The 12628-nt window shown below is 42.0% G+C and overlaps 2 protein-coding genes across 2 annotated transcripts in view; one reads left to right on the forward strand and one right to left on the reverse strand.

Annotated features, from left to right (window-relative positions):
- The window catches only part of SCRN1 (secernin 1), a 28352-nt gene extending 23783 nt beyond the window's left edge, over positions 1-4569 (forward strand). Inside the window, 4 exon segments of the mRNA XM_035894098.1 lie at positions 43-208; positions 2152-2332; positions 4416-4513; positions 4515-4569. Coding sequence (XP_035749991.1) covers positions 43-208; positions 2152-2332; positions 4416-4513; positions 4515-4569 — 500 coding nt within the window.
- A 5330-nt stretch (positions 4570-9899) lies between these two features.
- The window catches only part of WIPF3 (WAS/WASL interacting protein family member 3), a 7834-nt gene continuing 5105 nt past the window's right edge, over positions 9900-12628 (reverse strand). Inside the window, exons 4-6 of the mRNA XM_035894059.1 lie at positions 11304-11450; positions 10529-10630; positions 9900-9940 (exon numbers count right to left, since the gene is read on the reverse strand). Of these exons, the coding sequence (XP_035749952.1) occupies positions 9900-9940; positions 10529-10630; positions 11304-11450 (290 nt within the window). The remainder of the gene's footprint in view (positions 9941-10528; positions 10631-11303; positions 11451-12628) is intronic.

Genomic DNA, 12628 nt, shown 5'->3' on the forward strand with positions numbered 1-12628 from the left:
GCCATTGACCACTCAGGAATTTTTTTCTGCCCGTTCATGTAGGTGACGTTTCTGCACAAGCTATGATTGATGTCCTGCGTGACAAGGATAGTGGTGTCTGCGTGGACTCTGAATCTTTCCTTACTACATCTAGCATAGTGTCTGTTCTGCCTCAGGACCCTAGTTTTCCCTGTATTCATTACTTCACTGGCACGCCAGACCCTTCAAGGTAAGCCACAGCTTTGAGGTTCCTTGGGTGCAGAGCAGATGATGGGTTGAAAGATACTAAATGCTACTACCCAAAATGGAACATGCTTCAAGAGCGTCTTCTAACCAGAAATGCAATCAGTAGTTGCTGGTGTGCAATCTCGCAGTCCTGTGTTACTGAACTGCATCTTGCTGCAATTCTAAATGGCCACCACTGGGCTGAAAGGCCAGATCTGGAACTTTGCCTAAATTCAGAGCTTCTAGAGTAAATGCAGTTTAAGGAGGACCCAGGAACTATTACTCCAGCATAGCTGCTTTCCAGTAGTTTCTTGCTGAGATGATTAGGTTGTGGACCATTTTAGTCAATTGTCTTGAACAGGTGGGTGCAAAACCAAAACAAATGAAGTGTCTAACTAGCAAAGGCGGGGTGTGTACTAAGGGTAGCGTTGTATGGCATCAAAATGTCAACAGAGCAAAACATCTGTAACTCCCAGGTATCCCAAATATGTTTTTTATTGGAGGGACAATTTCCAGTTGGTTTAAATGACATCTTCTCTAGTTGAAAGCAGCAGAGGAGATAAGGGAAGTGATGGGCCAGATCATCAAAGAACTAATGAATTATCTTGTGTTTTAAACAGAATCCACCTGGGATTCACAGAAATTAAACTAAACCACTTGCAGTTACTCAGGAGATCTGCCACTTGCATTGAGGTAAAAAGGTTACGGGGAGAAGAAAATGGTGCCCTTGAACAGCTGACAGTCATTCCTAGAAGAAGAGTGGTAGTAAGCATTAGGTTCTACTGAGGGCTACAGAAGTCATCCATGCCAAAGGGAGTTTACACACACCTTGCATTATGCAACTCAAACCTTCAGGGTTAAGCATGAACTTTGAGTTTGCTGACCAAAACTTTCCTTTGATGTGACGCAAAAATTTTGAGACAAAAAGGAGCAAGGCTTCAAATTATTTCAGTAGAATTTCTGAGCTTTTTAAAGGCGGAGAACCTAGCTGTAAAAAACCTTGTTTAGAGGCCTTTCTTGCTTTATTTTACACTCTGATGCATTAAGAAAGCATTATTTTAAGTGCAGTTAGTGAGTCACATCAACTCTTAGTCAGTAAGGCTTCATGACAGTGATGGAAAGGGTAGCAGCAATGAACCTGCTGACTGTGTGCAGGCAGTGGTTATTAATCATGTTTTGCAGAAGTCTCGCACTACTGGCAGCCTCTTTACTGCAGAATGCAGGGTGCTGTTTTGTTGTGTATCTGAAGGGAAGGCAGGCAGTTTCTCCATGCACTTGCCAATTCCTGCTCTCAGATTCTCAGGAATTAACGTCCTGGGTTGCTGGGGTTTTGTGTTCTCTCTCTCTTTTTCTCTGGAGTTTAGATCCAAATTCAGTGTTGAAGTTATTTGAGAAATGTCACAATATTGGTAGCTATGTCTTCTCCCCCCCACCCCCCCCACCCCCGAATTTTAAAGTGCTACTGGTTATATGCTAAATCCTCTTACACTGAGCAAGGTATGTAATCTTCCCTGCTCCACTGAAGCGTGTGTTTGTGATTTTAATGAAAATGAAATCTGGGAGGAGAAGGAGAGATGGCAGTGTGAACAGAGGAGAAAAACTGATGCGAGGCTGAATGCTGAGATTTGTTAAAAAAAACTTGGAGATGAGAGTACAGTGCTACTTTTTTAAAGAAATGGCAGAACTGGCATGAAGGAGACCAAAGAAGCCTGTATGTAAAAAGGGTTAATAAAGTTTTACAGTAATTGGAAAACCCAAATCTTTTAAAGCACATAGATTTATTTTGCTTGTGACCAGTACCAACTCTTTAACCTTGTCCATCTCTAGTGTAGATGAATTACCTATGCTGTTATGTATCTGTTGTTTTAAAATAGCCTGGTGAACATTTGGAAAACATACAAAAAAATATCCCTTATTACTGCAAGCAGTAATTCTCATTTTTTTCAGGTCCATATTTAAACCCTTTATTTTTGTTGATGATGTAAAATTAGTACCAAAAGTACAGTCTCCTTCTTTCGGCAATGATGATCCTGCTAAAAAGATACCTCGATTCCAGGAGAAACCTGACCGCAGGCATGAATTGTACAAGGCACATGAATGGGCCCGATCTCTCCTTGAGAATGATCAGGTAAGAGCTGTGGGACCTGGAATTCAGGAAGAAAACCTAGATTCCTAACTCCGTAATTTACTTCAGAGTCACTTACTGAAAAATAAGGATACAGCCTCTTCTGGCTAAACATTTCTCCATGCTATCAGAATAAAAAAAAAAAAAAAGCATTCTCTGAATATACTTAGAATCCTTGCTAGTTTAGCTTGAATAATGACGCCCTCTGAAGGGCAAACTACTCTGCATAGTGGTTTGTGGGTTTTTTTTGTTTTTTGTTTTTTTTTTTTTTTGTTATCCTGGGGGCGTTACTCTCCTCCATTACTTTTATGAAGTGAAAATTCAAACTGACAAGCTGATTAGCTTGTTCAGTCCCCGTTGTGTATATAGTCTTTTAAAGTGATTATTGAACACTGGATGCTAGTGCAACATGGTATCAGAATTATATGATGATGGCAGGAATGTTATAATTTAAATTATATGCTGGATGAAGAACTACATATCTTGAGGGGTTTTTTTTCTTGAAGGAATAATTTGCATGTGACAGTTTTGCAAGTGTCAGTTTAATGCATGCCTGTTAATTTGTATGCTTTCCAATGGTGCTTTCCAAAGGACGCTTTCCAATGCCATGCAACAAGTACCTGAGAGCTGAAAACCTTCCAGTGTAAAAACCTAAAGTGTTGAAGATCTTTTGCAGAATAAATTTTGGAATAAATAACTGCAGGAAGGGGATTATTCTGTACAGCTTTTCCAACTGATTGAGATACAACTTCTGCTGTCGTAGTGCAAGCAGTTCAGTAACTGTTTCTTGACATTTGCAATTATAACTACAACAGTAAACTATATACCTGGTTATAAGGAAGTAAAACAGAGGGAGAGGTCACTAGAGTGCACCAGTCATGCTGGTATTGCTATTTTGGGCAATTTGTGGAAGACCCACACAGTCATGTTGAACTTCCACAGAGGACTTCCCTTTTCTGCAGTTTTCCTCTGTGCATATTTGGGGAGGTAAGGGTCTTGCTGAGATCCTAACAGCATTCAGACTTATCCATTAGTGATTAAGAAGACCATGGTAATCTTTGCTAGTATAAACTTTATTTAAATGCAGTTTGGGCTAGATGTGGGTTTTAATCCCTTGGAATGGTTTAATTTAAAATCTGTGGCCTCTGGTAACTGACTCAATGTGCAGCTGGCTCCCATAGCAGCACGCGAGATGCTGATTTAGTGAAGACCTAGAAGAGGTATGTTAGCATCTTGAGAACTCTTCCCTATTAAAGTCCCATGGTGTGACACCAAAAGTTGTGCTAGAAAAGGAAATGTAGCTTTTAGTCAGGCTTCATGCTATAAAAGCAGCCCACCTGGGAGCCTAAACCTTAGCATAGGTGCTCTACTCTTGCTGCACAAATGCTGGTGTGAATCCTGGAAAGCTCAGAATTGTCACTCATTCTAAATGTCTCTCTTCCTGGAATTCAATTTTGAAAGCTGCAAGCAAAACAAACTGTGTTTCTCCTTTAAAAAAAAAAAGGGGAAAAAAAAATACTTTAACATCTGGATAAAACAAAATGACACCTTCTTCAGGAGTGAATTTCCTGCACAGAAACATGAAGAGAAGTCAGAATGACACACAAAGCCTTCTGTGGGATCTGGAGTCTATAAAAGCTGTTGCATTACACATCATTCCAGATCTAATCATCATCTTGCAGGTGATGATCTAAAGGACACACATGTACATACCACGATCTGTACAACCCTTGGGTTGTGCGGTAGTCGTCTTGTATAGTTCTGTTTGTGGATTTACAGGCTTAAGAAGTTGCTTTACCTCTTAATCATGTGTACAAGCCTTGTACCATTTTCCTTTATCCATCTTGCACTCCCATCTTCCTTCTCTCCTCTAAACTTAGCAACTCCTTGGTTATTTTTCTTAATGCATAGTGTCCAGCACTGTTCCTTTTAGACTTTGACCATCCAAAAAACTATTGACAGAAATAGTTTGTACTTAAAAAGGCTTTCTCATTTTTAAAAATACTTGATCTCCGTAACAGAACAGTAAAATGCTTTAACGAGCCCGTTTGCTGATTAATTGAGTTTGGTTGTTTCATGCCCGTAGGATAAAGGCCAGAAACTGATGAGGATTATGTTAGACCTTGAAAAACAAGGCCTGGAAGCAATGGAAGATATCCTTACTCGTACAGAGGTTCTGGATCCAAGTAGTGGATCTTTTCTATGACTGTGTTGACACAGAGCTAAAGTTCTTCAAATAAAGTAAGCACACACTTCAGTACTTTAGATACTGAGTTTCTGGTACCAGGTATTGGTGAATGTGAAATGTTGGATCCGATTCTGATCCTCTTCCTTCTCTTTTACACTAAGCTAAGGGTGTTCAGAATCGGATCCAAAGCCACCTTTCTACCTCAGTGCATCTGCTCGATTTGTCTCCAGAGTCCCTTTTCCCTATGCTACATTGCAGCATTTTTTTTTTTCAATTCTACTTTTGCTTGGAATGGATTTTAAATCAATTTTATCTCATTTCAGCTACAGTGGCTATTGTTAGCCTTTTCACTGGAAGACTGCAAAGTTCTTCAAGCCTTGAAAGAAAGTCTTCACACTTGTGAATTTGCAGGAAAAACATTTCTAGAGGAAAAAATGTTACTTGCTAGCTGTATCCAGTTAACAAATTGCTTTCCTTTGTCCAATCCTGTGGTGTTCCTGTTTGTGTATGTATATAGTGAAAGGAGAAAGTCACTGACTGGTCCAATTGCTGTGTGCATGCTGGCTAATTTAGTACAGAATGTTTAAATATGTATGTTGGGCAACCAATTAAAGCAAAGATTAACTTCATCAGGCTAACGGCCACATCATCGTTGAAAGCAATCTCTTTTTTTCCTCTATTGCTCAGGATTAGGCTTGCAGTGAAGCTGACTTGCATTTTTCTCTGCTTGCTAATTCATACAAAGGATGGTAGAGTTGAAATCCCAGTTTTGAGGGGGCAGGAAGGTAAGTCCTGGTTCTTGACCTTGCTGTACTGGCCTCATATGGGCGTATCTATGGGCGTACAGTAACTCGGCATCTGACGTTACGCCTGTACAAATGACCAGAAGTAGGTCCCCCAGGTTAAGTTTTGCCTTCACCTGCACCCAGCTTAGGGAAGCTTGTGTTTGTAATGCACCTGGCTGCCACTTTAGTACTGAGTACTAAAATGCAAAGCCAGCCTGGATGCCTAAGACGTCTATACATAACCTATTGGCTCTTGAGATGCAATTAATAAGGCGTCATATTTATATACAAGCTACAAATTTGGAATTTTTTAAGGGAATAGATGCTAGACTGATCGATACCTGACTATTCTCCATCTTTTTGCCTTTGTACTGCTGAACAGTTCCTAGTAACTCCATGGTGAGCATACATGGCTGATGAATCCATTAAGTACCAGTGAGTTACTGTTGGGTGTGGCAGTCCAACTGGTTAGGCTTAGAAATGGCTGTCTTATGCTTCCTGATATTAAGTGCAGTTCTGCAGCATGTTTCCCTTCCTTGACGGTCTCACCGACAGACCTGCTTTTCATGTATTTTCTTCTTGTAGAAGTGAGATAGGGCAAACACTTTAAGAATTAAACCAGTAAACACTGCTTCCTGTGTCATGTGAAGATGGTTGGGGTTTTCTTAACAGGAGGTTCAGACTAGAAGTCCATGTCTTTAATAAGTGGAAGTTAGCATGTGGAATTAAAATCCTTCACTGCTCAGGGAAGGGGATGGTGAAGAACCACGGCCTTTTGTATCGAGGAAATAAAAGCTCCTTAGAAGGCAGCAACACCTCAACTTGAAACTGTAAGAGTTGTGCACTAGGGAAATACAGTCATCGCCATACTGGCACACTGCGTTCTTAGATTTATTTTTTTTTTAATGAAATTGTTTCATTCAGACTCATTGCTTTGGTATTGCCTTATGTGACAGCTGGCAATTGCATGAGACAACATTGGGCCCTTTCACTTACAGAAAACAAACATGAAGGTATTTTCTCTTACAGCCTACCTAATCATGTTACCATTCACAATACACACCTCCCCTGCTCTCTGTTACAGGAACAGCTCCTGTGCCGAGGTATTCTGGGAATGGAGACAAGGGAAGGAGATATAGGCAAGTAAGCCTAAAACTTGCCTTTTCTCTAGCTAGCCTGAGTAGGGGCTGCAAGGAGCACACTTCATTTCGGAGGGTATCGCGCTGGGTGCAGACGGCTGAACGAGCAGTGTGCTTTTGCCAACTGCCCACAACTGAAGTAAATGGATTTCCCATGAAATCCACTTCTGGAATGATAGGGTACCTTGAAGGAAAATACTCCTAATCCGAGTATATTTAACACATAACCATGTTGAACTTCAGTGCTGCTTCTGTTGCTTGCTGAGCCCTTTGCATCCTGATAGGAGCGCCTGGATATTTGTGAACGAGGGGAGAACAGGGATAAAATGATTGTCCCATCCAGAGGGCAGAAATTAGGATTTCACACAGCTTTCTTGCACAACTTAGCCTTTGAGAGTTGAGAGGGGAGGCAAGATGGAAGGAGAGGGTGTTCCTGCTAAAAACAGAATATATTTTATTTGTCTGTTTCTTAAGAAAGAGGAAACCAACATTTGCAATTACTTTGTGGGAATTTATGTCCGTATTTGGAACTGTTTATATGACAGAACTAATAAATTGTTTTGAGCACAGTGATCCAGGTAGTAACTTTCTGATAGTATGTGGCTTTTCCTTCAGCTGTGTAGTGCATTTAAAAAAAAAAAAACCAACCGAAACCAAAAATTGTGCTACAGCAACATGCTTGAGTGCAATCCTACAAGTTTGAGAAACCAGAGCCCCCCCATTGGCCTTAAAACTTCCAGTGGTCTTACTAGTCCTACAAGTTTGAGAAACCAGAGCCCCCCCCCATTGGCCTTAAAACTTCCAGTGGTCTTGAGTGCAGCTGCGGCTCAGTGCAAGGACATAGTGGGACTGACTGCCAGCGTGGTTCTTTCTCCAGGCAATAGCAGCTTCAGAAGCTTCAGTGGATCTTGAACAAGAAGGATCCAGCCTATATGAAACAACATTTCACCAACTCTTGCAAATATGCACAGGCTTTCTAGTTTAATCCCTAGACTATGTTGTTTGTATCTGAAATATCCCTAATCATAATAAAAACAGGAGTAAACTTTTTTCTCCTTTAGGTATCTTTTGGCAGGTAGACTAGCGTTAAGTAGTTTTTAAATCCTTGTGAAGGTAATTATTACAGAGCAGTACAGAAGTTCCAGAACAAACGAGAACCACCAATAAGTCACCTTTAATAGTACTATAACAAAATACTCTTCAAAGCAGTATTAAACTTTCAGTTGTTTGAGAAGCAATGTATATGCTGACCCCTGCTTATTTGTGTATCCATGCATGTTTATCAAGTAACTGTAATAATGGTGACAGTAAGGATTGGTCAAAGCATCACTAATTTTTTTTTTTTCTTTTCACATGAAGAACAACAAGCTGTCATAATAGGCTAGAAAAGACTAACGATGCTTTCGTAGAGTCCTACAGGTGAAGAGCTTCTTACCCTTACACTGTCTCCACATCATGAGTGTGCATGCGTGTGGGAGTAGGAGTTACAGCGTAACTGAGCTGTTGCAAGAACTAAGACAAAAGCAGAGATATGTAAAGATACAGTTACCTGCCTTTTCCAAATACTTTTGTTCAAAGGCATGGCCAGGGGAAAGATATTCATCTGTGGCTTATAATGTTATTACAGCTGCAGCTGAGAGGAACTGATGGCAATTACATAAATAATACTGTAACTGTAAATAGCCTGGCTGTTAGCACCAGCGGAACAGCAGTGCCCTTATTTAAGCTGGTGAACCCAGGAAGGGTGTAAGAAGGGGAATCAAAGAGTGGTTGAGGTTGGAAGGTTAGATGATGTGGAGGTCATCTTGTCCAACCCCCCCTGTTCAAGCAGGGCCACCTACAGCCAGTTGCCCAGGACCGTGTCTAGACAGTTCTTGCATATCTTCAAGGATGGAGACTCCACAACTTCCCTGGTCGGTCACCCCCACAGTAAAAAAAGTGTTCCCTGATGTTTCAGTTCGTGCCCACTGCCTTTGTCACAGGTACCACTGAAAAGAGCCTGGCTCTGTCTTTACACCCTCCCTGCAGATATTTGTACACATTGATGAGATCCTCCCCCCCCCCCCCCCCCCGCCCCCCCCTGCCACAACTTACTTGGGTTTGTACAAAGCACAGGAGAGATGCTCCAGTCCCTTTGTTGTCTTTGCGGGCCTTCCCTGGACTCTCTCCAGCATGTCCATGTCTCTCATACTGGGGAGCCCAGAACTGGGCGCAGTACTCCAGGTGTGGCCTCACCAGTGCTGAGCAGAGGGGAAGGATCACCTCCCTCGACCTGCTGGCACCACTCCTCCTAATGCAGTGAAATGCACAAGAATAAGGGTAATTCTTGCTGGAAACAGACATCTTAGACCAGATCTGAACATCTGTAATCCAAAGGCCTTACCCCAGGCTGCATATTGAGCAGAAGCTCAAAGTGTTGTCTGCTGCTAGGTTGTTACTTTTTTCAACCAACTCTATTTAAGGGAACAACCGCTTTGGGGGCTGCTTGTTCCACGGGGTGTATTTTGGACAATGAATCCTCACCGCTGCTATGGCTGAGCAATAGTAGCTGTAGTAGCCTGTTTAAAATGTAGGTGTTGGACCCCTCATCCAAAGGCCTCCCAGTTGCTGGGTAAAGACAGTCTCTTGCACAAATGGTAAATGTCCATTTTGCCAGCAGGAAAAGACAGGACACATGCCCTTACATACATACTTCATGGCGTGGGTATTCACACACAATTTTTTTTTTTTGGCTTACAGTAGAACAATTTTCCCTCCAGTTTGGAAAAGTTCCATCTTCTTTCTCAAGTCTGTGACCACCCTACCCAGCTGGGCTTCTTCAGACACTATCCTATAAGGATCTGTAATCGATAGGAGGTAGGCTCAACAGCAGCCACAACTCCTTGTAATCTTCCTCTTCATGCTTGATGAGAAAAGGTTTGTGGGCCCATCTGTTGATGAAAGTGACGTTCCGCTACAATCTGAGGGTAGGCAGAGTGGAAGTGAAGAAACATCCAAAGAGACTAAGAGGTATCATGTTAGTTTCTGCTAGTTAATTGAAAAATGTCTAAATAATAACTGGAGAATTTCCAAAATACTTAAAAAGTGATGATGGAAGGGGAAAAATTAACTCCAGACACGTAATGCAGAAAGTACTCTGAGGTAACATCTGTCAGCATGGTAAGAATAAGAATTGTTTCAATGCTACAAAGAATTTAAATTTGATGCTGCTTTGCTTAAAAAGTATCTACCTATACACAATAATTTAAAAGCCTGTGGTAACATTCCTGTGTTATGTAGGCCACTTCAAAAAGTATCATTTACATCACTTTTCCAGTTTATAAAAATGTCAACATCGCAGCACTTGCAATTCAAATACAAACTCTATCACTGCAATGGGGACCCTTTCTGTTTTATACGTTATCTTGATGATGTTCTTTTTTAATGCCAATCCAGAGAGCACCAGGAGGAGACTCTTCTCATCTCACATGTGTTCTTAACGGAGGATTTTTAGAGGGATCTGTAAATAGATAGGACAGGTTTAATCAGAGGAGATAGTTACATTTTTTGGATATGTATTTTGGATGCAGTTGTACAGCGGGGATGCTGCATTTATCTGCTACCCTTGAACTGAGATAGATATATATTGCTCATGCTCTATAGCCCTTCAGTAAAAAGTCTTTGATCAGATCGTACAGTGGATGATTTAGACTGACACACGATGGAAGACATGGATCAAGTCACCTTTCTTTTGTGATTTTCACAAGCTCATGAACAAAAACCCCAACAGTAGCTGCTGAGCGGTCTGTGCATGTGTCATCGCTGTTTTTAACATCAAGGGCTCTGCAGATTCAACCATCGAAAGAACACAGACTGCATGTCAAGCCACATCATTTTATTTTTAGCTACTAAGACTTTAAAGTAATTAATTAAGCGCTTTTCACTGTATCTTTGGCCCCTGTTACCACTGTAACAAATCCCATTCCTCTCCGTGGCTATGCTAGCAGCCCAGTTCTTCACGTTAATGCTCGTTTCTGTTCTTTATTTCCACTCCCCATTTTTAATCCTTTCAGGTCGTTATCAGACCTGCTCATGTTTATGCACTTACCTCTAGCTATCTTGCTGGGATATATTTTCTGAAATGGCTTGAATTCATCAGGCGGGGGGAAGTCTTCCACAGAATGGAAAGTAAATTTAGATTCGAAGTCATCTGGGAAGTTTCAGGGAAATAAACATCAGTCACTGTTAAAGAGATACTTAAAAAAAAAAAAAAATTGCCACAAGTAATTTCAATTAAAAATGCCAACTCATTTTCCCCTGGAACTGATAGTGGCTCACTCCATATAAACAATCTGGATGAGTGCTTTTATGAGCCATCCAAGTTTTCTGGCTTAATTGCAAACACTGCCTGCTACTAACTGAAGTTCAGCTTCTGGCTGCCGTTCCAGTTTTCTGCACTGATGATTACTGTGGTAGTAGAGGTATTGCGAGGTGGGTTTCAAGCCTATAAGCAAGAATGAATGGCCAATTCATCAGACCACAAAAATAATTCTTAGCACTCTTTGCTCTGTAGGATTGAAGCTACTAAATGTCCATGAACTGGTTTTAAGAATGTAAGCACGCTACAGCAACTTTTCACAATCTTAAATAGTTTTGCAGGTAACATATGCTTTTCTTGTCTCCTGGATGATTCAAAACGTTTGTGAAAAATCCTTCATTTTCTCTCTCTGTATAAGGTTGTACAGAAATGTTTCGGGGGGGTCTAGTTATAATACCCTGTTACTGCTGTGAGAAAGTCTCAAGTGAGTTTTTGAGGTCTGAGACACGCGGGGTTTTGTACTAAAATTAACTAAGGCTGAGAGATCTCATTTAGATGACGATACCAGTGATGTGCATATTTCCATTTTTAAGTGGTGGGTAGGGGTCATGAGCTGTAGCCCAGGCTGAGACTCCAGACTTGCTCGTAAGTTCAGTTGTTGGTGATCTTGCTGGTGGCTGCGGAGGAGTGACCAGCTTCCCAGCACCCGTTCCTTAAAAAGAAGCAGCAGGCCAGCACATAAACATCATCACGACTTAACAAACCCGGCAGTAAGCTTTGCGCAAAAGCAGAGGGAGCGCTGCAGGGGGAGCAGTATTTGGGGCAAACTTACCCAGCTATCGCAGGGCACTTCATAGCTGCTGTTTGCCAAGCCTGACTGTGGATTTATAGCATTCAAGCATTACATTTACGTCACTATGGGAGTTGGCTGGGGCTTGCTATTTCTAGTTTTAGGGCAAGGCTGAAGTATGGTTTTCTCCCAGTCTAGAGGGGACACCTATCCTCCCGCTTTCACAAGAACACGTAGTTTCTTTAAGGAAAAAACACCACCAAACCACCACGCTAGATGGTATCTCTAAAAGAAAACAAATTTCCTGATGCTTTGGCAGCTACACAGTGGAATTACCATCATGCTTGTGCGTTTCACTGAGGAGCTGCAAGAGCCTTCAACGTTTACACCTTGTGGGCAGACCTCCGTAAGGGGGAGGAAGCCCAAGGCCTCCAAGTTAGCGGCCTCTCAAAACTGCTGCTCCCCCTAGGTAACCACGAGAAAGGCAGGCTAAGTTTATGGGAACCTCAGAACTTGAACCACCGTGAGACACGGGCATCTCAATAAAATAACAGACCGTTCCTGAGCAGGATTAATCACCAGCACGAAGCACCTGATCTGCTGTACTTACACGGCCTTTCCCCTGGCTGTCAAAGGGAACCAGTAATCTTTCTCTCCACATGTGGCTGCTAAAATACAGGGTACAGAACATTCCCTTCAAATGTTCCTTATTAAGCAGCTGTCTCCATTTCTCAAACCCACACAGATGTAGGCTCTTTTTTTTTTTTTTTTTTTTAATCAGAGTAATCTGATAAAAGTTCCTTCTACCATCTGCTCAGGGAAACATTAGCCAATATCCCCAAGTAGCCAGAGGAACCTTTGGCCCTACCACCTTGATGGCAGGAAGCGCTGGCCGCTCCTCTTTGCTGAAAAGCAGGGGGCTGCAGCCATCCTTGCCTTTGCTCATCTATGGCTGTAGCTGCCCCATCTTTGCTCTGTTCCCCTCTGTAAGGCCTCCCAGCCGTGGCCAGCATCGCTGCAGACTGCAGGGGTACAGCAGCAGAGGGATGCCGTGGGTCGGCTGGCGGATCGGGAAGGCGCTGCTGCCCTACCCCAGGCTG

Source organism: Egretta garzetta, unplaced genomic scaffold, assembly GCF_000687185.1.
Source record: "Egretta garzetta isolate BGI_Z169 unplaced genomic scaffold, ASM68718v1 scaffold94, whole genome shotgun sequence".
Taxonomy (NCBI): domain Eukaryota; kingdom Metazoa; phylum Chordata; class Aves; order Pelecaniformes; family Ardeidae; genus Egretta; species Egretta garzetta.